Consider the following 22,855-nt stretch of genomic DNA (forward strand, 5'->3'; position numbering starts at 1 on the left):
TTCACCTGCGTATAACATATAATCAATTCAGGGAAAACGCAGACGGAAAAACTGATTACCTGCCTTCAGCTTTAAATCTCTTTCCTCTAACATGTTTCAATTACAACAAATTAGTGTCTGACTGAGTAACAGCCAACAGCCAAGAAGGACATTGATTGAAATCCTCTGAAAACCCTCGTTCTCTTCGGCATTCACACAGCTTATCATCATTCATGAGGCCGCTCATGTGAAACCACAGAGAACTCGTCTTGTGTTGCAGATGGAGGCTCTGATTGATTGTTCTGATGCACTTTGGATATATCTGTCACGCCGTCTACGGCGCCTTCGCGATAACGAGCGGGGCAAAGCTGGGCAGCAGCCGGGCTTCACGTGTAACTTTTCCTCTGACTCACCTGCCTCTCTCCTCTCCCTCCCTGCATCTGTATGCATCGTCTGCCTGGCGAAGGCTGTGCGTGTGTGACATGGACAGACTCGGACGAAATGAATTCATCGGTGAGGTGAGAGTGGCTCTGAAGAAACTGAGAGAGGGCGAGAACAAGCGCTACAATATGGGCCTGGAGAGAATTGCACAGGTACGTTACAATATGTGCGTGTGTGTGTGTGGGCTGTGCACTGACACATAAATATCAAATGGGTTTCTCTGGACATATATATCAAGATGTGTCCTGTTTCCATTGTGCATGTTTGCCCCGGGGGCCATCAGGCATCAATCTCAAATGCTGCATTAAAAAGTGTAATGGATATTCACCTGCAGGCTCTGTGGGCTATAACCATGATGTTCATCTCTCTCTCTCTCTCTCATTTCAGAATAAAGAAACTAACAATCAAACGGTGGAGCAAGGGGCGGTCGTGGCAGAGGAGGAGGTAAAACTGTCATCAGCTTTATCATCACCGATCTCATTATTATTATTAACATTTTTTTAAACAAACACAGCTTATTTTAGCAATTCTAATGCATCCTATCCTAATCCCAATTATTTTCACCATAACAGAAACAGACATTTGAATGAATTTAAAGGTATGGATACCATTTTTACGCAGACAACAGTTAAGAAAAAGAATATTGCATCACCAGAGCCTTCCGAATGGTGCAGAATAAAAGTACTGCTTAGAGTCCAAAATGTTTTTTTTTTGTTTCCCTCTGTAAGAGTTCTGACAGCTGGCTCCAGCCTCTAACAAGGTTTCTCAGCATTGTTGGTATCATGTGGGATCTGTGTTCCGACAGCACACCTCTACGCTGTCCGCCCATTGTTCTATACTGCCCTAACCGTATCTAGCTAACATTAGCGATGCTTGCAATGCTGACATTTGTGTTAGCATTAGGTTAGTACAAGCTCCCAGAAATTGGTCCAGGCTTTGAAGCAAACTTTCATATAAACTAATTACAAATTAATTACAAAACCCCATGATGCTCCGGGGCCCAGCTGGGACTTTTTCCCCATAAGCTTACAGTGTGAAAGGAATGGCTATAAAATGGTGGATACGTTTCTTTGCCAATTTCACTTGAGTCCGCGATGCAATTCAAGAATCAGTGTAACTGCTATTACTGTGACTTCAGTGTGATTTGGTCAATAAACTGGAAGGAGGGAGATGGAATGTTCTCAGGAACACCTTTAATTGTAACTTTAATTCCGTATGTGCCTAAAGCATGAACTCTAAAAAAGCAGGGTGAAGGGAAACTGCTCCTTACAGCAACATGCTGTAAGTCACACCACAGCTGCCGGTCAGTCCAGTGATTTTCCTCCTCCGGTGGTCTTTATCTCAGTTCTCCTCATGATTTTAGAGACATAGGCTAATAGCTTTTTGGTCCCTGATTAGACTCAGTTTATGGTTCAATATGCAGATCAAAAGCACAACCAGGCGGTGTCATTTCGCCAGGCCTCAGATAAGACCTTTAATTACAAGCTTTAATTTGAATAGTCTTGTGACCAGCCCTTACAGACACACCTACACATCCTAGGTAGGGAAAGTGCTGGAACGAATCACAGAATCACAGCTAATCTATTCTCTAGCATTATTTTAATTACATTTACATTGAGTGTTTTGGAGAAACTTTGTTGACCCTCCTCCAGGATTCCCCCGCTGTATATTCACCGAAGAGGCAAAAGTCAGCTTGAAAACAGGTGCTGTGTCTGACACTGCTGTTTCCTGTGTCCCCAGCGTGGCCGCATCCTGGTGTCACTATGCTATAACACAGAGAAGAGCTGCCTGCTGGTTGGGATCATACGCTGCGCCCATCTGGCTGCCATGGACTCCAACGGCTACTCTGACCCTTTCGTCAAAATGTAAGTCATGTCTGGTATTCGTGAACAGACCAGGTTCGCTGCAAATTATGTTCATGTGCAGCGATTCTGCATCGGCAGTTTACATTCACTTGGCAGCGTTCGCTGATAATGTAGGGTGTGGATTGTTTCATTTCAAATATTAAAACACTGAACAACAGATCAGCTTATTTTACATGCAGTATAACTGTATTAATAATCAAGCATTTTCCTAACAAGACTTTGAACACTGAATAATTACTACTGTCATTAGCTACTGTTATTACTCACTTATTGGCTGTTAATGTATTGCTTTCATCATCGTCCTTGATTATCACAAAATCTTCACATCACACAGTCAGATTCCAAACTAAGGAACAACAGAGAGAAGATGGAAATGTGTGTTTCTTAACAACCTGCAGGTATAGATTCTGGTTTATTTTTGTACCATTTTAGTTTTAAGCATATTCTGATGATTACTGGGATAATATCGTGAATTGCAGGATCACTGTGGCATGAAATCTTCATATCATACATGTGGCTATAGTGACTCTATTGATCCTGCTATATTTGCACTCACCACCTCTGTGGTACAGATTCAGGAAAAGGAGCAACAATTTCTTTTAACATTTTTCACCTGTTAGCACCGCTTCCATTTCCTTCGTGAATTGCACTGTGGGGAAGATAATAGTTGAAGCTCCTGTTAGTAAGACACAGGAAATACATATACTCACATCCAGCTTTAGTATCTGATTAGTTGGGAATGACACTTTTATTTAAAAATAGAGCATCTTTTGTTGTCATATTGACTTTTTTGACACACTGAACCATCAGAAGTGCAGCCTGCATACAAATGATGACAACAGAGAAGAGAAAACAAAAGACAACAGACGCATTACAAATTTTACTTTACTACACTTTTGTACTTCCTGTACACTCATCCAAATATTCCATTCCCTGTCCTAATACAAATTCTGTCGTCTACAGTAACATCTGACCCGTCCCCATGGGTGCTGACATTGTTGTGTGATGTCAGACAACTCCTCCCTCATGAAGTCTGTGTAGATGGTTTTGCAACAGGTTGATTTTAGCTCTGTGTTGTCTGGAACACAGCATTGATGCAAGCATGGACACAGTTTAGATTAAAGGGTGCGTAGACTGCTCATCGATCCAAGACTTACAGTGTGTAACCTTTCGCTCTTCACACTCGACCGGATTGAGTGGGCAAAGCCAGATGCTCCGCTTTGACACCAGCATGGTTCAACACTCATCAACAGGAAAGGCTAAAGTGTGGGCGAACGGATGTAAAGCCGCAATACGTCTGATTGGCATTGCACACAGACAGCATATCACCATGACAGCCGCGAGGTCATGTGATAAAGGTAGATAAAGGCAGCTGCTCGTAGTGCCCATAGAAACTTTAAAATGTCGCTGCCAGAGGTGACACCACCGACAACTTTATTTACAGACAATCTTTTAGTTTAGTCATTGATAAAGAAAAAAAGCCAGAGATTAACTTGTTCCACCTTTCCCAGTGTGAGTAGTTGCTGTTTTCTCTGTTCTATATTATTTTGATTTGAATATTGTTGAATTTGGACTGCTAGCGAGACAAACCAAGCCATTTGAAGGGGAAATTCTGACATGCATACATTTCATAGAATAAGCCATAAGCCAATAATAAAGTAGATTCATTACTAAGAAAGTTGTTTGTTGTGCCCCTAGACGTATCCTCCCAATCATATTGTCGTAGCATTTTGATAGACAGAGCGCTTCTCTTAGCCAGTGCAAATCTTGTGTGAACCACAGAGGCGATGAAAGGCAAACTGACCATCACTGCACACCTGAGGCCAGCTGCCTGACAGATAAAACCCACACAGCTCATCTCTGATCAGCCTGATGCACTTGAACACCAACAGTTCAGGGAGTGAGAGAGCTCCCACACATAACAGGACAACCGGTCCTGTAACCAGCACCACCTCCAGTAGTGGGAGGCTTCGAGGTAGAAGGAGCAGCCGGTCGCTGAGATTGCTTCTAGAGGAAGTTTTAAAAGCAGCTTTTGGTTTCCTCATTTGATTAGACTGCGATTAGAGTGCAGTTATTTGACGTCCAATAACAGACAAGCTACTTTTGTCTTAGATTTAGACCCCTTTGACCGAGACGTTTGTTTCTGGCCTGAGGCTAATTGTAAAAGATGCAGAAAAAGAGACAGATTAGCCTGCGTGTCCTCCTGATCCAATGTGTGCTTGATGTAGGTTTGAATCTGGAACATGCTGCTGCCGGCGGCATGTCAGGGAATGTGCACCGATGTCATTCAGTCCGGCTTTTTTTAAATAATTTTTTTCTATTCAGCAATTACAGTAATTTATTTATGTACTGAAAAGAAATTGAATCAACTGGCTGGCGTGTTTGCCACATAATACACTGTTTGTGATCTCAAAGGGGAGCTTGTTGGCTCCTCTGCAATATGCAGTTACCCATAACACCCCCGTCTGTGTAAATCCATGGAGAAGTTTACATCCATCATGACAGACTATAAGTCCAGCATACGTGACGAAGTGGCTGACCTTAATCCAGAGTGAAGGATAGACTGTCTATGCAAAAAATGCGGGCATCAGTCATTTCAGTAAATGCCAAAAAAATGACATTTGTTTACATTGAAGTGACAAAGCCCTGTAGCGTCAGACGTATGACTGTAATGAGGCATCACTCTTGAAATGATGGGACAATAAAACGTCAGACATTTCTGTGTTAAGATGTGAAAAAAGACAACCCAATGTTTAGAGCAATGTTTAGTATTTATGGTAACGGTGTGTTTCCTTTGGCCGTGAATAAAACATTTCTGCCGGAGTCACATCAGATAGATTTCTGTCGGCGATGGTGGCTGTTTAACAACGAAGACAACAACAGATCCCATCCCAGACTGATTCACAGCATCATCAAGTTATCATACAATTTTAGTTTTCATTGTTTTTGATTGAAAGACCACTGGTGGCAGAAATTGCTTACTGTTCATTCTAACATGAGAAACCACTGTTCCTTTAAGGTATATCTGCAGCATGGATATGCATATCCATTACAACAGGTGTGTCTTTAATGGATCCGCTTGTGTTGAACAGCGGTTAAAGTAGTGATTGTGTAATCCCTCCGAACAAGGCTCCACTAACAGTGATCAGCACGTTTCATTTCCTTTAAATCCTTCACAGTAAAAGTCCCTGTTGTCGTTTAGTTTTTCAAAGCCTTTAGTATGAAGCAGCCAAATCAAATTAAATTGTTTTTCACCAGCAGAACGTTACCAGACAAAGCAAGCATGATGAAACATGAAGGCCTTTTAAAACGCCTTTCTCAGGATTCCTGCATAAACATGAGTTGAGTATCGCAGCACATACTTGTTTGAGAGGGAAGAAAGGGCGTCATCAAGGGTTGGCTGGGGTTCGCTGACGTAACCACAGCCCGCCTGGAAGTAGGGCAGGCATGCTTTGGCTCCTCTCCGGGGAGGGTCCATCCCGGGCACTGCGCAACTCAACAGCTGGTTATAGAAATGCAGGCAAGGTTCGACTCAGCGCGTCCAAAAGTGCGAGTGAAGAAGCCAAACATGACTGGTTTAGAATTCAGTGGGCTGACTAATCAAGGTTGGCGATCTGTTCCCATGTTCCTCTTTTCCACATATTAAAGCGTCTTTGGGCAAAACACTGATCCCCAAAATGCTCCTGATGGTCAAGCCAGCACTGATCGTGACGTGTTAAAAGATAAATGAGAGGCAGTCGTTAGTGCCTTTAACCCAAATCTCTAAACTGAAACAAATCACTCTGAAGTTTAATTCCAGGGACTTGTAGATGGACGTTTTGTTTTGTTTTGTTTTTTGTTCTTTTTTATTTTTATCTTTCAATAATGAGAGGTTTGGTCTGAATGAGAAGGGCAGCTGCAATTACTTTAATGAAAAACATTCTTATGTGATGCTGTTTTCAGTCGGTTGTATAAGTGGTAAATATTCACCCACAGTTTGGGGATTTTTAAGCTCTTCGTTCCTTTTTGGAGGGATGAGATAAACAAAAAAAAACACACGAAGAAGGAAAACTCTTCCTCTTGCTCAGACATGCACATGGACATTTTGCCTCCCTCTCTCCGAGGTATTGATTTGTTCCACCGCTTGCTCATTTTGACGGACAATGTTTTTTAGTCCACCAAGAAATCACTTACGCGCCCGGAGTATCTCGCTCCTCCTCATGTTGCCTCTTGTTCATTCCACCGCCTGTTTCTTTTTTGGACAGTCTCTTAGTGTACATGATTTGTTTGAGCCTCTGCTCCGATTCTTATTTCTGGCACTTACGTCCTTTCGATTTTTCCTTTGTCCCTCTGCCAGAGTTTCCTTTTGTTCTCTTTGATACTGGGGACTCTCAGAATCATCACAAAGAGCCTCTTTTACCTCAGTGTTCACTGGTCGGTCTGCAGAGTATACGCTGCTCTCTTAATGCATTCCTTTGTGATTTCCAACATAAATAATAGAGTGAAGCTTTAATGAAGTTAACTTTTAACAAAAAAAAAAAAAAAAGTGAGTGTATCGCTGACGTATGTAAATGATGTCTCTAGAGTATACTGGGCACTTAAGTCGATATAGGAGTAAGGAATTAATTTGCTTTGCTGGCTTTATGACCTACGCTACTGTCAGAGCGCCAATGTCCTGCAGCTGTAACTAAAGCTGATCTTGATGCCAGTCTGTCTATATATATGCTGTATGTGTGTGTGTGTGTGTGTGTGTGTGCGTGTGTGTCCAGAGGGCTTTTTCCAGTTGGTCCTTTTTCTCTCTGTGACTTTCAATCAGCCTTTTCGAAGCCATTCAAGTGACACAAGGTCAGAATTATCTCAGAACTAATTTGTCTTCCATTTAAAAGGACAAATTAGCATTTAAAGACTAAATGAGTTTGCATCCTTCAGAAGGACCTACATCGCTCTCCTCCCAGCTCTCCACACGTTACCTTAAATATGTAAAAAAAAAAAAATGTAATTATTCTGTCAGAGAAAAGGCACGTGAAGGCAGAAAAAAGTGCAGAACATGTCAGATATTTCCTGCTGACCAAGCTCGCTGCCATCTTTTTACAGTTTTGTTCTCTCTCTCTCTCTCTCTCTCTCTCTCTCTTTCTCTCTCTCTTTTTTCCCGCGAGCGCTTGTGTGAAGTGCAAATCACGACTCTGCAGCGGGCGTATATTTAGCTCCTCTTTCCCAATTGTCACTCATTTTTTCTATCACATTTTTTTGTTGTTTCTTTTGCATCTCTGTGTCATAACTTTGGTTCCTCATTTTAACACTGGCTCCCTCTCCCTCATCGCTCCCTGTCACTTTTGAATTCTTGTTATTTCTCTCTCTCTCTCTCTCTCTCTCTCTCTCTCTCTCTCTCTCTCTCTCTCTGTCTCATTGGCGGCGATGCTCTAATTTTCAGTTTTTTCTCGCTGTAACCTAAACATGCTGTCAGGACGATTTTAGGGTCCAAATTCTCATGATCCTGGCAGTTACAGAGTTGTCAAGCTGTCGTGTGATTCAGTAATGTGGGACCAAAGTCACAAGGAACAAAAACAGAAGAAGATGTAAGAATGTTGCTCATTTTAATTGGTTCTCACCAATGATGATACTTGTAACATTGACTGCGGGGCTGGTAATGTTTTCACTTTGTGAGTTTGTGCCATTTGGGGAAACTGTGCTCCTGTACATGCCCTTTTGCTGCAGGAACTACAGAAGCATGTGACTTCTTTGCCTCCTTTGTATAGATTTATGCCATCACAATCATACAAAATGTAGCCATGAAACGTCACAGGTGTGTAGTTGAGGTCAAAGTGGAGAATGGATGTGGTCCGACCCATGAGCACTCAGGTCAGAGGGTCATCATGTTGACAGGCGTTGGACCTGATTTCACAATTTGATATAGTTTGTGCACAGAAAACAGCTTGAAAGAAGTTGCCACGATTCCAACGTGCTCATCGTAACTTTAATCATCTGCCCAATGGACCATAAGTTCACCCACTGTGGTCGTGCACGTCGGCAGCGGGCCGTATTAAGGTATGAGCAAACTTTAAGACACGGGTAACAAAGTCAACAGCACTCTCTCTGTGCAAAGAGTCAGTCTGAAGCTCATGAGCAGCAGACTGTGTTAACCAAATAACGTTAGTCCCCTCAAAGGTTAGAGGTTTTTTTTAATTTGACATTCAGCAAACCTGAAGTGCCCTAAAAAAATTTACACTAGAAGATATCCTCTTGATTTGTCTATTAGCTTTACATGAAGCACGTTGCACAGGACAATGGATTTTATCTTCCATCTTTACAGTGTAGTCAGGCAGGAAAGGGGTTGCTTTGTGGCCGATATGGACAGAAGAAGTAATTAGAGTGACTAATTGCTTTTTTTTTTATTGCATATACAGGTCAGTGAGTAGAGAAAAAGACAAAAAGCCTCACAAATACAGAGAACAACTACAACAAACAAGAAGTAGATGATGATAAAATGAACAACATGTAATAGAAAACAGATGAGCTGCTGACTGCAGTGCTGTGTGGTAAAGTGCAGATGACAACAAAGTCATTAACATCTGCATTACATCTGAAGAAACTACCTCACATATGCTCAAGATGTTGTCGAGAAACAAGTTCTGGTGTTAGATTCGAACACACTACGTAGGTGTTTCTGTTATTTTGTCCACCCGATCCTTAGAATAAATTGTCCTTACTTGCCCTCATTTCACCAATTTAGAAAAACAAAACACTTTCACGGAGCAGTATTTAAACTTCATCATCGTTATAGAGGAGAACAGCTGCCAGCCGCTGTTAACCTTATCGGTCCGTGGAGTTTTGTGACACGTTGAGAAAACAGTCAATGTGTACAGCGCAGAAATGTATGATTAGTTAGTTTACTGTATTTTTCGGTGAACACGCTACTTTTTAAGGAAGCTGCGAACAAAAACTGAAGGGATAATCCTCCCTATCTCTGTGGACCAGCCTTCCATGGTGTGACTTATTCTTCACATTGAGTTTTTCTACGGTAATTCGACCACAGTTTGGTTGCTGCTACCCGGAATATTTTTATTTACGCCGTCATTATTATGAACGTCGCTGCCAAATGATGTTTTGTTACTGTGGAAATTGGAAACCCCCGCCTCGGAGCCGTATGTAAAATGTGATTTGGCACAGCTCAGACTCGGGCGTCCCCCAGGCTTTCACCTCACCTGCCGCATGCCGCTGGTCAAACAGAGGCTTTGTTTGGCTGCCTCTCTCAATTGATTCCTTTCTTTCTTCTCGTTTCTTTTTTGTGTGCAGGCGGTGCACGCAAGACCATCGGCATTTTGGAGGATAAATGCTTATTAGCTTATGGAGACGTGACCTTTATAAAATTGAATAAACACCTAACAGAGCCTGTTTGGACACATGATATGAATATCTTGCACGGGATCAGCACTATAATCTGGAGTGCAAAAAATGCACATGATATTTATTACTAGGAGAAGAATTTAACGTGATGTCTACCTTGGCTGAATTTGTGCCTTTCCATAATTTTTGTGCTGCCACAAAAAAATAAAGAACTTTGTGTTGTCTGAACACACAGTGAACGACACCCCAGGACTTAAAATTTAACATCTTCTCTGTAAAAACATTTCAGTAACTTGACAAAACTACCAATAGGTTAACTTCATGTAAAAAAAACAAAAAAACCTGTGGACGAGGCAGGGAAATGTGACTGCTCTCACAGAATCCCATTTTATATAAAATATAAAACATTGACGATGTTTCATCAATGTACAACACAGTTACATACAAACCAACGTGCACGTTTTCCAGCAGGGCTGAATTAGGAGGCGGACAAGTGGTCCGGTTCATCCTTTCCAAAAATGTCAGTTTCTACCCTTCTAGACCAAAAATACTGAGAGCAGAGTTTCTCAATGTTGTCACCCTGGAACCTGAATGTTTTCGGAAATTTCCCATGTACATGCGGACAGGGCCGTAAACCTGAGGTTATCACAGTGGCTGCACCAGCTGACAAGACCAAACACCTCCCACCTACACAATGATTCATCAGCTCATGTTTATATAGCCCGTCCACCACAGAATCATCAGCGTAATTAATGTTTTCAAAAACTTTGTGGTGAACAGTACGAGGAGACTGCTTCATATAGTGTACATACTGCAGGATCATACTAAGCTTTTGTTGCGAGGAGTTCTTTTTTAGATATACAAGAAGTCAGACAGTATTATGTATTTTTTATTTCTTATAAATTCACGGTCACCTTCTTGTGGTTTTTTGTGATTTATCTGGCAAACTTGGACAGTCAAGCCCCAGTTTGAAACCCACTGCATGAAACCGAGTAACGCTGTGAACATGTGCGCACACACTTTGATACTGAGGCGTAATGACGGTAAATGATGTGTGTTTACATCTTTTAGTTGTCAACAACCATCAGGGGGACTGAAGTCATATTGTCTCTGATAACTCCAACTTCATCCCAGTCATTTCATATCATCAAGGAATGACATTTTCCGGCTTTGACAGCCTACAGCGGCTCATGTTTCTATGCCACCACCTTGCTTTCTGTCAGTTCCTCCTCCGCCGCCTCCTGTTCCTTCCCCTCCTCCATCCCCCCAATCCTTCACTCGCTCTGATTCCGGCTCTGCAGTGACAACCCCAAGCCCATCTCATGCATCAGCTGTCAGGCCAGGATTCGTCACTGGCGGGAGGGGGAGGCTGGAAGAGTGAGATATCTCACCGCCTGAACATCTTGACTTGGAATTTATGCTGATGATGACTCCAATTGCCCTCTAGCGATCCTTCTGTTGCCTCTTCGCTGGAGCGTATAGTTCTCCAACATTGGCGTGATTATGATCTTGCTGTGGTCTCTCGTTCTGATTCCCATTCTCTCCCTCGTTGTCCCTGCCTTTGTTCAAAAGACTTCTGGGTCACAATTATCTCTGAAAGAGATTTTGCAGACTTTTTGTCTCCCTTTGTTCCTGTCGCTCAGCCAAGTTTACTGTCACGACAGGGCAGAAGTTTTAAAGTCAAATGAATTATTTGATCTCAGAAATGAGGACTGTCCTGGCCTTGTATGAAAGGTGACATGTATTTGAGGATCTCTATTGTGCAAACACTCACACACAGTTAACCCTTTTGTCCCGTGCAGCTCAGTAATCGCCCCATTTCTGGATAACTGGGTATCCTGAGATGAACCAGAGAAATAGTTTGTGATATTGGGGGGGGAAACGCTTGGATGAGAAGATGAATACTGCTCTCACATCTTTACATGAGAGCAGCTCTGTCCTTGCGTCATCCCGCCAGTTCTTGATGAGTGAAAGCGGCTCCTCTAATTTGGCTGGCGGTTAAAGAGAATTTTGAGGTCAGAATTTTAATAGCATGAAATAAGAATACCTTATCGCTTTTTAGCTGTGAGGATCCCAAATCCTACGACTAGTCAGGCAAATATCATGTTCTCTAGTCGTTGATGATCAGCATCATTTTATGGAAAAAAGAAAGAAATAGGTTGATGAGTGTCCTTTGTGTCTGCCTCCATCAAAGTATGTATTATTTGACCATTTATTAAAAAACAGGTTGGCTTTATTTTATTAGAAGGTAGGTCATTTAAATTTAAGTAACTTATTAACATTTAAGTACCTTCTGCTCATTCTAAATTGCATACTTTTTCACAGTAAAAACTGTGGTCATACAACCACAAAACCTCATTTCTGATTTAGTTGACCAACGTGCACGAAGAAGGTCATGTGTCAGTGAATCAGTAACCTTGTCAACTAACCTGTGATGAAGCGTTCGACAAGGATGGATATGCATTGCCTGTCCTGGTGCCACAGTTTCCCGTTTTCATCTCCTCTCCTACTGTCCTTCGTTCTAGAAAAGTAAAGAAAATTGTACTCTGCAGTGCTTTTTATTGTTCACAGTGAAATATTGCAACACAGTGTCTTTTTAGCATGGCATTACCTTCTCTTTTCAACTTGGTGCTGAAACAAAAGGGGGCATGGTCGTTCTACCAACAGGCAAGTATATAGCTACAGCCAGCAGTTAGTTAGCTTAGCTTAGCATATTGACTGGGAATAGAAGGAAGCAAACTAGCCTTAAACCTGCATTCTTCCTAGCGGCCAGCAGGGGGCGCTGTCAGTGGTTGAATGAAGACGGCAGATTGTTTCCTGATTGGTTTCAAGTCTTCTCCAATACAGCACAATGTTCATTTTGTTCATTTTGTAACTAAGTGTGGCAGGCTTTAGGGTGTGCCTATGTTGTGATTAACATGTCATTACCACGGCATGACCTCGGGTTCTCAGTCAGATCCTATCAGGATATAACCCCCAGATCCACCCACGCTCCCAAATATGGTCTCACCTGGCCAACATGGTGATGGCCATAATGACAACCTCCAGATTCTGAACGTTAGTTTACAAAACGATGGGTGACGATCCAAAGGTAACAAAATCTTCCAACCATCAGCTGTGTAAGGCTCGTTGTTTCCAGTCTTAATGCTGAGCTAAGCAGTATCTGGCTGTAGCTTTAATTTTTAAAAGGTTTTGACTCCCTCATCCAACTCTCGGCCAGAAAGTGAATAAGCGTGTTTCCAAAAATGTCAAACTGTTGGTGCAAAACCCTTATCCTGAGGTTGGAACAACCTGGAATGTCCCAGTGGATTTATGCTCTCTCTTTTCTTTCTTCTCTCTTTTCCAGCATCTTGCAGCCAGATATGGGGAAAAAGTCCAAGTACAAGACTTCAGTGAAGAAAAAGACTCTCAACCCCGAATTCAACGAGGTACAACATGTTTTCTGCTCCACAAGTATCTACAATACACCTGGCAACTTCTTTGATTTTCTTTTCCTGAGCACAGAACGATGTTCTGTAGTGAGTCGGAGCTGCCAATTAAGCGTACCTTTTTAGAATAATATCAGATCTGACAGTCTCTTCACCGCACAGCTTCTCTGCATGCTTCTACTGAAAACGCATTAATTACGTATTCAGCTCCTTTCAACTCTTGTGTTTATGAATCATTGATATAAATATGCTCTTGTGTGCACCACCTGCACAGGAGTTTTCATATGATGTACCCCTGGACCAGCTGGCGAAGAAAACCCTGGAGATCTCTGTGTGGGACTATGACTTGGGAATGAGCAACGACTTCATAGGTAGGCTGAGAGAAACGAAAGCAGCCGCAGCAGCAGCAGCAGAGTAGATGACTGTACAAGACAGTTTGAATGAAAGTGATGCAACTGCAGAAAACGTAAAATCCAGGCCGAGCGGGGGTGGAGAGAAGAGTAAAAAAAAAGAAAAAAAAAAAAGAGAGAAATGATGAGGGGGTAATTATGGGGCTTGAGGAGCACGATTGCAAAGGAGAGTTTGAGTGGAAAGGGAAATGGAGAAGCTTTAGAAATCAAAAAGTAAAGATGTTCGCCTCTGGATCCGCATCCTTCGTGGACTTGGCACATCAGATCGCTGCTCCTTCATCAGGCTGCTTAACAGCTTTGGCATGGCCTGATGTGTATATCACGGCAGTGGAGCACATGGGAGCTTAGGGAGTGATGGGGAAGTAGCGGGGAGGCACAGTGAGAATGGATTACCACCCCGCGAGCCTGAACGCCTTCAGATCAAACCGTCTTATGTGAGTGTGCGCACATGTGTGTGCGATGCAGCGGGTGGGTGGGAGACACCCTGTGTTTAGATAAGCCCAGTGAGTTATTAGCCCTGCTGGGAGAAAAGGCCATCGGTCTAACATACAGCCCCAGATAAGAGCCATTCCCCTGACCATTATCATTACAGGTTTTAGATACAGCAGCCTGCCAGTTATGTTAATTGGGGCCGGGAGAAAAATGACACCGAGACCGAGAGGAATGGCGAAGAGGAGTTGATAGAGAGGGCCGAGCGCACTGTTGTAAGGGGGCAGTAACAAGTGGGCTAATAGGCTTAGCAGAAGATATAGCGGATGTGACACGGTAAGAGGTGAGATTTCAGAGATACATCAAGGAGAACGCTGAACGGTGTGGCAAAGAAAAAAAAATGTGAGCGCAAGAGTCAATAAGAAAACACCTACAATAAATCAAGTGGAGGACGTGGGAAAGATCGATACACAAGGAGAGATGGAAGTCCCCGTGCTTGACCGCGAAGCTCAACTTAACCTCTAATTTTGAGTTGCGAATGCTGAGGTGCACATGCACAGTGTCTAGGAAACCTCACAGGAACGGACAAAAAGATAAAAGTATTTGTAATTCTTTTGGCACACAAGAAGACTCCAGTAGGGGTTAGTCAGTCCGTTACACCAGCATCAGTGCAGATACTGATCTTAATAAGCAGATCAGTTATTTATCACGATGTGTGTAGGCGTAAATCCCAGGAGGGCCACGACCCTGCCATCCGAGGAACAATGTTGTTTGTCCCCCCAGATATTTCACACTGCACATTCATATTCAACACCAGTCTTTATTTCTGCTGCACTTAATTAGCGTACAGGTTGCTCTCATGTTCGCTGATGTTTGCTAGTTCTCCACAGTGATAATGACCAATGTTTGCAGCTGCTGGCAATGTAATGTAGCTCTCCGTAGCTGGCAGAGTGACAAAGAGTACGTGAGCAGAGTTACAGCACAACTTTTTTCCGCCCCTCAAGAATTTCTCTTTTATGTGTCCGTTATGTGACTGATTCACTAAACACTGTTTCTTCATGAACGTCAATGTAAATTTCAGCTGTTCCACTACAAAGTACATCAATTTCGTCGCAGGGAGCCATTTACCCAGTTTTGCACGTCACATCAGTGCCTTGCCTCATGTCACCCAACGCAGGAAAATTTCCAGTAAATTTGGATTGGTGCTTGAAGAAGACACTGACAACTGCATCTGTATTCTCAGGATCCACTGTTCGCCAGTTTGATATTCTGTTAATATCTCAACCATCCTATTTTGTCTGGGTCGAAATGTCTCCTGCTGCCAAATCCTGTTGGATTTGGCAGCAGGAGAGAAAAGGTTTGCGTTTCATCGCAAGTCTTTAATATTTGAGAGGTTTAGAAGTTCAAGTCTTGAAGCAACTTTTTGTAGAAATTGGCCTTTCAGTCAATTAATGTAGACGTACATCAGACGTAATGTAGGCGACCAGTAAAACTCAAGTCATAACAATGTTCCAAAGTTACGAAGTTACAAAGTGCAGGAACAACTATGACAAGACACTGTTTTGAAGCCGTTATTTTAAGGTGAAGAAAAGTCTCTTTAGTCAAAAGCCTTGTCAGAGCAAGTTCTAGTTCAAGTCTTTTCCGGATAGTTACAAGTCTTAATAGGAACCTTGCAAGTGAGTTACAAATCATCCAGCTGTTTGTGGTTCTTCATATAAATCACAACTGTCTTTTGCAGCCCAAGGCCCAGGATGCAGCGCTGGTGCCCCTGCATATAGTGTCTTAGACATTCGAAAACTTCATTGTGCTCTGAGAAGCAATTTGTGTTGTAGCACCGAACCTACACACACATTAAACACACATTAGACAGACAATAACAACAGTAGCCTGAAACCATCTGTAGCAGCCATTATCAATGCCATCACAGTCCAGGCAGACATTTAAAATGTGTGTCAACAGTTATCATAAAATAAATAAAATGAGTAGTATACTGCACATTCCCCCTGGTCCACATATTTCCCCCGACTCCTACAGATCGCGCACACTGTTCAATTGAGTTTTGACATGGGACTAAATTAGTTTCTGTCAGGTGGTGCAGGTCAGCCTGCTGCTGTGTCAGGGCGGAACTTGTTTTGGTGAAAAAAAAAACAAAAACGTGAGAAGCCCTGAGAAAACACAAGCGAAAACTGCAAGCTTGTTTACTTCGTACCGTTTGCAGTCAGATTCGGATAACTTGCCAATTTCAGCATGTACGTAGGTTGCTCAGAGGATGTTATTGTTGTTTCCTGTGGAGACGAGAGTGGCATGAAATGCGCAGATAGCAGAAGGGAAGAGAATGCCAATGGCGTGTGGTCTACTTACAGTGAGTCAGACTAGCTTCAAATTAATGGATTTATACAAAATGCCCTTTCACATACGTCTAAGGCAAATTGTTCAGTGGCTGCCATCAAAGGGAGAAGGCTGAGAAGTAATGATTCATACAAATGTAGATGGCGTTTTGTTCTTCAAAGGCATCGGTGGCATTGCTCATTTGGGAAGGTGATAAAAAAGTGTCGAATGCAGGCCACAAAAGGAGGGGGGAGGCCTCGCGCGGGGGTGATGGATCATCAAGCATTTTTCAAAGCTTGATGATCCGGTTAGCATTTTTTTTTAATCACAGTGATGTCTGCAGGTCGACAGTCCTGCTAGATACGTACGCACTGAGACAAAAGTGCAGCAGAGGAAAACATTTTTGTGAGGAGCAAAAGGAAGCAGGCAGAAAACAAGGTTCAACCTGATGTCCTGATGGACACGTGCTCGCCGGCCTGGCTGTCAGCCTCGCCCTCGTCAGTGTCATCTCATCCGACTTCGGTTCCTCATCCTTCTTCTGTCCTCCTACGCATGTCAGTCTGGCTGACCGTTTGTTTGTCATTAACAACCCGCAGGCTCAGGGAACACTCCATCGATCTCTGCTTCGGAGGTGGTGGGAGTGTTGTGGGGGCGGCGGCGGAGGTGACAAAGTGTTTGTGCGTGATCATCCTACATGCAACCGCTATCAACAGGTCCTGGGCTGCTCTCCGAGCTGTGTGTGTCAGTGTGAAAGGGAAGTTAAGGAGGATGCGGGGTAGGAAGCACTTTGAGGGTGCTCGTGCCCGCCCAGCGGCGGCGTCTGAGGCAGTGTTCGGTTCCGAGCTCAGATGAGACGAAGATCCACAATCGAGCCTCGTCTGCTCGCGGCAGTCATTTTCTGAGGTGCTGATAAAAGGCTGCATTGCCAAAATACCATGTTTAAAACTTCACGCTCCATTAGCTGTGCAATCACAGCCGAGGGAATGGCTTTGTAATAACCTCCGTGTGACAACTGCCTGCATCTCTCGGCCTTACAGTCTGCTTCTCCGGCAACGCCTCCATCACCTCAAGCTCACTTTCACCTGAGTCATTTCCTGCCTCTCTGAATAATTACAACCCCCCCCCCCCCCAAGCTCTTTCAATAAATCTTTCCTTATCTAAATCTCTCTTTCCTGTAATTCCCCAGCTACCTGTCTATTTTCTCTTCCTTTCTGCCTGGAGGAATGTTATCTCAGATGCCTGTTTGCTTCCGTCTTTGCTCCCGTGTCTGTCCACCAGTGAAATGATAATCTTTATTGGCATGAAGATCAATTGCATTTTTATTATTTATTAGCTGTTAACTAGAAATTCAACTGTTTGTCACTCTGCGCCCCTGTTTTCGTGACAAGCATTAGCTGTCTGAGTTTTTTTAGCAGTTTAACCAAAAATAGACTGTTGACCAAGCTTGTTACAGGGTGTAATTTACAGCATCAATATAGACAATTTATAGGAGACGGTGTGAAAACATGTTAAAAGTCATTATGATCATACAGGGAATTATCACCTGAATCTGCAATGCCCCCTCTGCTTTACAGAGATCCATAAAGAGTTTCAGCTCATCAACCACAACTTTACTGTTTTGTTTCACTCTCACAGCTCTCAGAGGCTCGTTTTTCGACCACAGCAGGCAGGTGTTTTCATAGAAAAGGATCTAAAAACCCCTCTGTGCACTACATGTTCAGCAGGCTGATGAACACAACAGACCATTTACCAGCTAAAGAGACTCATATTTTCTTTAGGATCTGGTACTCTGCTAACGCTGCTGCAGGGGCACTGGCTTTCAGGCTATCAAACACACACACTATTCAGCTTTTATACTTTGTCTTTGTGTTTCCTCAGGTTGTCAGGTTCAGCACAAAGGGGCCCACATGCAGACACTGAGGCAGGCAGGTTGAAAATGAGCTTTAATCAAAACTGAAATCCAAGATAGGAGCAACAACCGGCACACAAAGCAGCAAAAAAGCAAAACAAAGTAGAAACCAGAACTGACACAAGGAGTTAGGAAGCAAATTCAGGTAAAGACGATGAGACAAAATTAAAGACAGAGAGGAAAACACTGGCTTAAATACAGAAAGGGTGATTTACTAAAGACACACAGGTGTACACAGGTTGGGGTGGGAAAACAGACAAAAGAAGGAAGTTGAAAGTGAAAAAATGATATGTGGTAACTATAAAATGCAAGTACTGAAGATGTAATTCAGTCCGAACCCCAAAAAAGTAGTGAGCTCGGCACCCATTCCTAATTGGGTAATGTTGGTCAAAAACCGTTAACAAGCTGGGAACCAATTCAGTGTCAGTATTGTGTTTACAACTTGTTTCCTCTGCCTCGAAACTCCCCAAAAAGTTATTGCAGGTTTATATGTAAAAATGATCTTCTAATTCACCAAAAAAAAGTCTTGAGCAAGTCAGAACTCCTTTTGTTCTTCTCTTCTCTCCTGTTAATCGTCTCACGATGCCTCAGGGTTATCTCGTGACCCTTTGGAGGGGCCTGACCCCGAGGCTGGAAAGCACTTGACTCAACCACTGACCTGTAGATAAAGAAGTTGGAGCGAGCTCCACCTGGACCGGCCACAGGAGAACAATTGATGCATTTGTGTTAAAGGTCCAATTTATAAGAAAGTCCCAAAGCATCAACATCTGATGAGTTGGGCATGAGACTCAAAAATCAACTTTCTTACAAAATTGGATGTTTAACAGCAACGCCTAATAATAACCGTTATTAAAACAATAAATGTGTGGCTGATTAAACTTCAGTTCGAGCAGTTGTAAAAGTTAAGCTGCAACTGAGGTTTATAACAATTTGTAAATGCTTAATTAATACTGTGGAGCTCATCTATAAACATTATTTGGATGGTCATTATGAAGCTGCAGCACACTTATGTAAACATTAACAATCGCTTTACTGAAATTGAATCGATTTTAAATGTACCTTTTATTAATTATGTTATTAAATGAAATAATGGAAAATATAATGATATAAATGTGGGATTACTTCTCGGCAGAGGCTGAATTTGTTTTCAAGTATATTTACATTGTCGTGTTAGTATCTTAACTAAAATCTCAGTGCTTCTAACACTGTCGGTCTTTTGTAGATTCCTCACAGTTTCTGTCCCACCCACTGTTTCCCATCACCTCCTGACGCCTCCTCTCTGTTTCTGGCTCTGTGTTTGCAGGTGGAGTGGAGCTGGGCATCAATGCAAGCGGACAGAGACTCAAACACTGGTTCGAGTGTCTCAAAAACAAAGGGAAGAAAGTGGAGTTCTGGCATACGCTCACACAGCAAGGAGCCCCGAGCAGTGACAAACCGGACTAGATTACACGAGACATCCGTGCACACACACACACACACACACACACTAACACACACAGACATACACACATTTGTCTCACTGGAAGATGGCTGATAACGGAGACCAACTAAAGCAGGAGCAGAGGCAAAGGATAAAACATGCAATAATAATAATGTTGAAAATGAAATCCATCATATAATTACAGCACCAACTATTAGTATATGATATTCATACTAATATTAGTGATGGTAATGATGTGTATCTGAATACATTTTTGGAAATGTATTTTTTTTCTAAAGGTGAACCAAATTGTGACGATGTCCTCATTAAAGTGTTGACGTAACGAAACAGTACTCACAAAAATTGTGCTTTAGACCTTACTGTACCTGTGGAAGACGCTCGTATTCTGTCATTCAGATTTACACCTAATATTGAAGAAATTTTGAGATTAATGTACTCAAAGTTCATTCAGTGAAATGGGGCCAAATGTATGTGCACCCTAGTGACTCATAATGTGGTATATAGTTACAGGAGAGGGGATGTTGTGGAAGGGGGAAGTCTCTATTTTAGTGATCTGATGCAAAACAAACACACCGTATTATAAAGCACAAAATGATCCATTTGGTGGATTTGTACCTTTACCGTTTCAGTGTTCTTATGTCTTTCATTGTCTTTCAGTGATGGTGGCTTTCTATACACCTTCATGTCAGGCATTAACGTGTCACTGTATGTGTGTGTGTGTGTGTGTGTGTGTGTGTGTGCGTGCATGAGGGCTACGAGAATATGAGTGCCTACATTTTCTGTCTGTGCAGTGTGTGTCTGTCTGTCTGCATTCACGCCATGCCGCCCCATTCAAGATGTCTCCACGTGACTCCCGAAGCACAGAGGTGTGAAGAAATGATAACAAAGGACAAGAGAGACACATAAGAGAGCGAAATCCTCCGCCGCCGCCGCCGCAGGTCTCAGTGGTGCGAGTGTTCCTGGCTGGAGGACACTGACAAGCTGTCAATCACGAGTGCCAGACCTTCGCCATCCCTTTCTCCCACCGCCAGACAGTCACAGAGCGACTGTAAGGAATATATCCTGACACGTGACCTCTGACCACTCTTTTGGACTTTCTTGACGAAAGGCTAAATTTGTATCCGCAGATATTGCTTTTGGAAGGTTCTGCTTTCACTTGCAGCTGCACGGTATGAACTAGCAGCTCCAATTCTGCTCCAACAGTTATGATGCAACATCGCTGCATTGATATATTAATGTGACAATTCTGATTTTATGATGTGTGAGAATATGGCTGCCTAAAGCTGAAAATCGGCCCTAATCCACCATTGTACACCCACACACACCGAGAGGATCCCAAAAGATATAAATGCATGTTACAAAATTGGGCTGAAGTCAACCATCAGAAGGAGTCACTGCTGAGATCAATGTTGCATTCATCCCATTAACTTGCGAGTAATTAAATATCAGGCCTATAGTGGCATCAAGTTCATCTGCTGGGCAGGCTACACAGTATCACAGCGGTTTGTGAAGTAGTGATTTGATCTACAGGATTCCTGTACTCTACATAGGTCCCTTCATGTGAATAACTGACATTATATTTTCCTAACCCCAAGCAAAGTGCTTTTGCTGCCTGCACCTCACTGCAGGCTGGATGTGAACCCTGGATTTCGGTGTGATCATCCTGGGCCCTCATTTATCAACAGTGTGTACACACAGATGGGAGATTTGTAAGACAGAATTTAAAACCTCTTCTACACCCCGTTGATAGATGGGGGACCCTGGCCACCTCCCTGCGACTCCAGCGCTGTTCATAAATGTGGTTTTCCATTCAGTCAAAGCAATGGGGTGCAGGCATGAAAGATAGTTGTACTGAAAGTCATAAACAGCTAAAAACTGTCCGTGTCCACGAATCCTGTAGACTGTATTTCAATACTGCTGTGATGCTTTGTTGGAACAGAGGACAAGATCACTGGGACCACTGTGTCCGTGTCTGTGGAACAGGACTGCCTGCTGAGATAAACTGTGTGCAGCCAAAGACAATGGATCCTACCTTACTACCACACACACAAATACACAAATATGTACGTCCATGCACACACATAGTGAAACGTTGGGAGGGTAAAATGGGGTAACACCGTCCATGGAAACACATTTGGCAGCAGGGAAAAATTGACATGCGTAATGTGTCTCTGTCCACATCTCTGCGCATCGATGGTGTATATGGGCTCGACTATCACTGAATTGTCTAAAAGTCTGCCAGGATATCAGATGCACTCCCCCGTTTCGTCTCACACTACAGCTCTGGCCATACACTGGTTCACAACAGCACACCCACAGTCGGTCAGTGGCCTCCGGGAGTTTTCTAACTGTTGAATCGATCCGGCTGCTCATATTCTTGGTGTCCTTCAGCAACCTTGTGTCTCATCGTCGGCTGCAAAAAAAAGTGGATCCTTCGCTGGTGAATTAGGTGTCGAATAAAAAGGGCTTGGGCATTATCAAAGCTTGGAACTAAACAAACTGTTATAACAGGAAGCCTAAACATATTTTCAGTTCATTGACTCGATAAGAGGAGGGTTGGGCAGGGATGGCGGGTTTTATTCTGAACTTTTTCTATGCACATCAAGACATCCAGCACGTCAGCAGTGAGATAATCAAACCAAAACAACAACATTATCATGTTATCCAGGCATCAAAGATGCTTTTCTGGGAATACTCAGTGCTTTGATTGGGGCTGGGCCCGGTGACAGTGATCTAATAGAGTTCACATTTCCGGCTGGATGGTGGCTTATTCCTGTCTCTGGATCTGTTGGTTTTGTTTACAGTCTCCGAATTTTCTGACTCTTGTCTATTGACCCACGCTTTGCTTATGTAATCAGTTTTATCTGCAATACAGCTGCATGTTTAGCAATTACTATCAGCCTGTATAATAGAGTGCAACCTTAGCTGATCATTCTGAATGCTGATGTGTTTACAGTCTATGCCATCTATTCAGTCTCCTGCCATCCGTGTTTGTTTGTTTGTTTGTTTGTTTGTGAATACGATGATTCAGGGTATTTTTTGCTCAGTTGCAAGCTCTTGATTTAAATAAAACAAAAACCTTTACTGTCACAGATTTTGACACTTGTCTTCCTCAATAAATTGATATTAAAGTGGTAATGATGCAGGAGAGCAGTGGCGAATGAGATGGGAATTCACTACTGCAGTCCCTGTGCATTCAAAGTCAATGTCAATCACACAGTGTGGCTGCCATCCTGTGGTGGGTTTGTGTAACTACTTCTCAAAATAAATTGAAGTTGTTTCAGTGGTTGTCTGTCTTCCTT

The 22,855-nt window shown here is 42.8% G+C and overlaps 1 protein-coding gene across 6 annotated transcripts in view; it reads left to right on the top strand.

Moving 5' to 3' along the window:
* doc2d (double C2-like domains, delta) overlaps window positions 1-22,812 on the top strand; it is an 80,752-nt gene extending 57,940 nt beyond the window's left edge. For 4 of the 6 annotated variants that reach the window (XM_037093263.1, XM_037093270.1, XM_037093276.1 and 1 more), the window contains 6 exons: window positions 446-572; window positions 808-864; window positions 2,161-2,285; window positions 12,955-13,036; window positions 13,311-13,407; window positions 19,416-22,808. In XM_037093263.1, coding sequence (XP_036949158.1) covers window positions 446-572; window positions 808-864; window positions 2,161-2,285; window positions 12,955-13,036; window positions 13,311-13,407; window positions 19,416-19,555 — 628 coding nt within the window. In that variant the 3' untranslated portion in view covers window positions 19,556-22,808. Of the gene's footprint in view, window positions 1-445; window positions 573-807; window positions 865-2,160; window positions 2,286-12,954; window positions 13,037-13,310; window positions 13,408-19,415 lie in introns of all 6 variants that reach the window. The other 2 variants (XM_037093260.1, XM_037093293.1) reach the window with 2 other exon arrangements.
* The last annotated feature ends 43 nt before the right edge of the window (window positions 22,813-22,855 follow it).

Source organism: Acanthopagrus latus, chromosome 1 (genome assembly GCF_904848185.1).
Source record: "Acanthopagrus latus isolate v.2019 chromosome 1, fAcaLat1.1, whole genome shotgun sequence".
Taxonomy (NCBI): Eukaryota; Metazoa; Chordata; class Actinopteri; order Spariformes; family Sparidae; genus Acanthopagrus; species Acanthopagrus latus.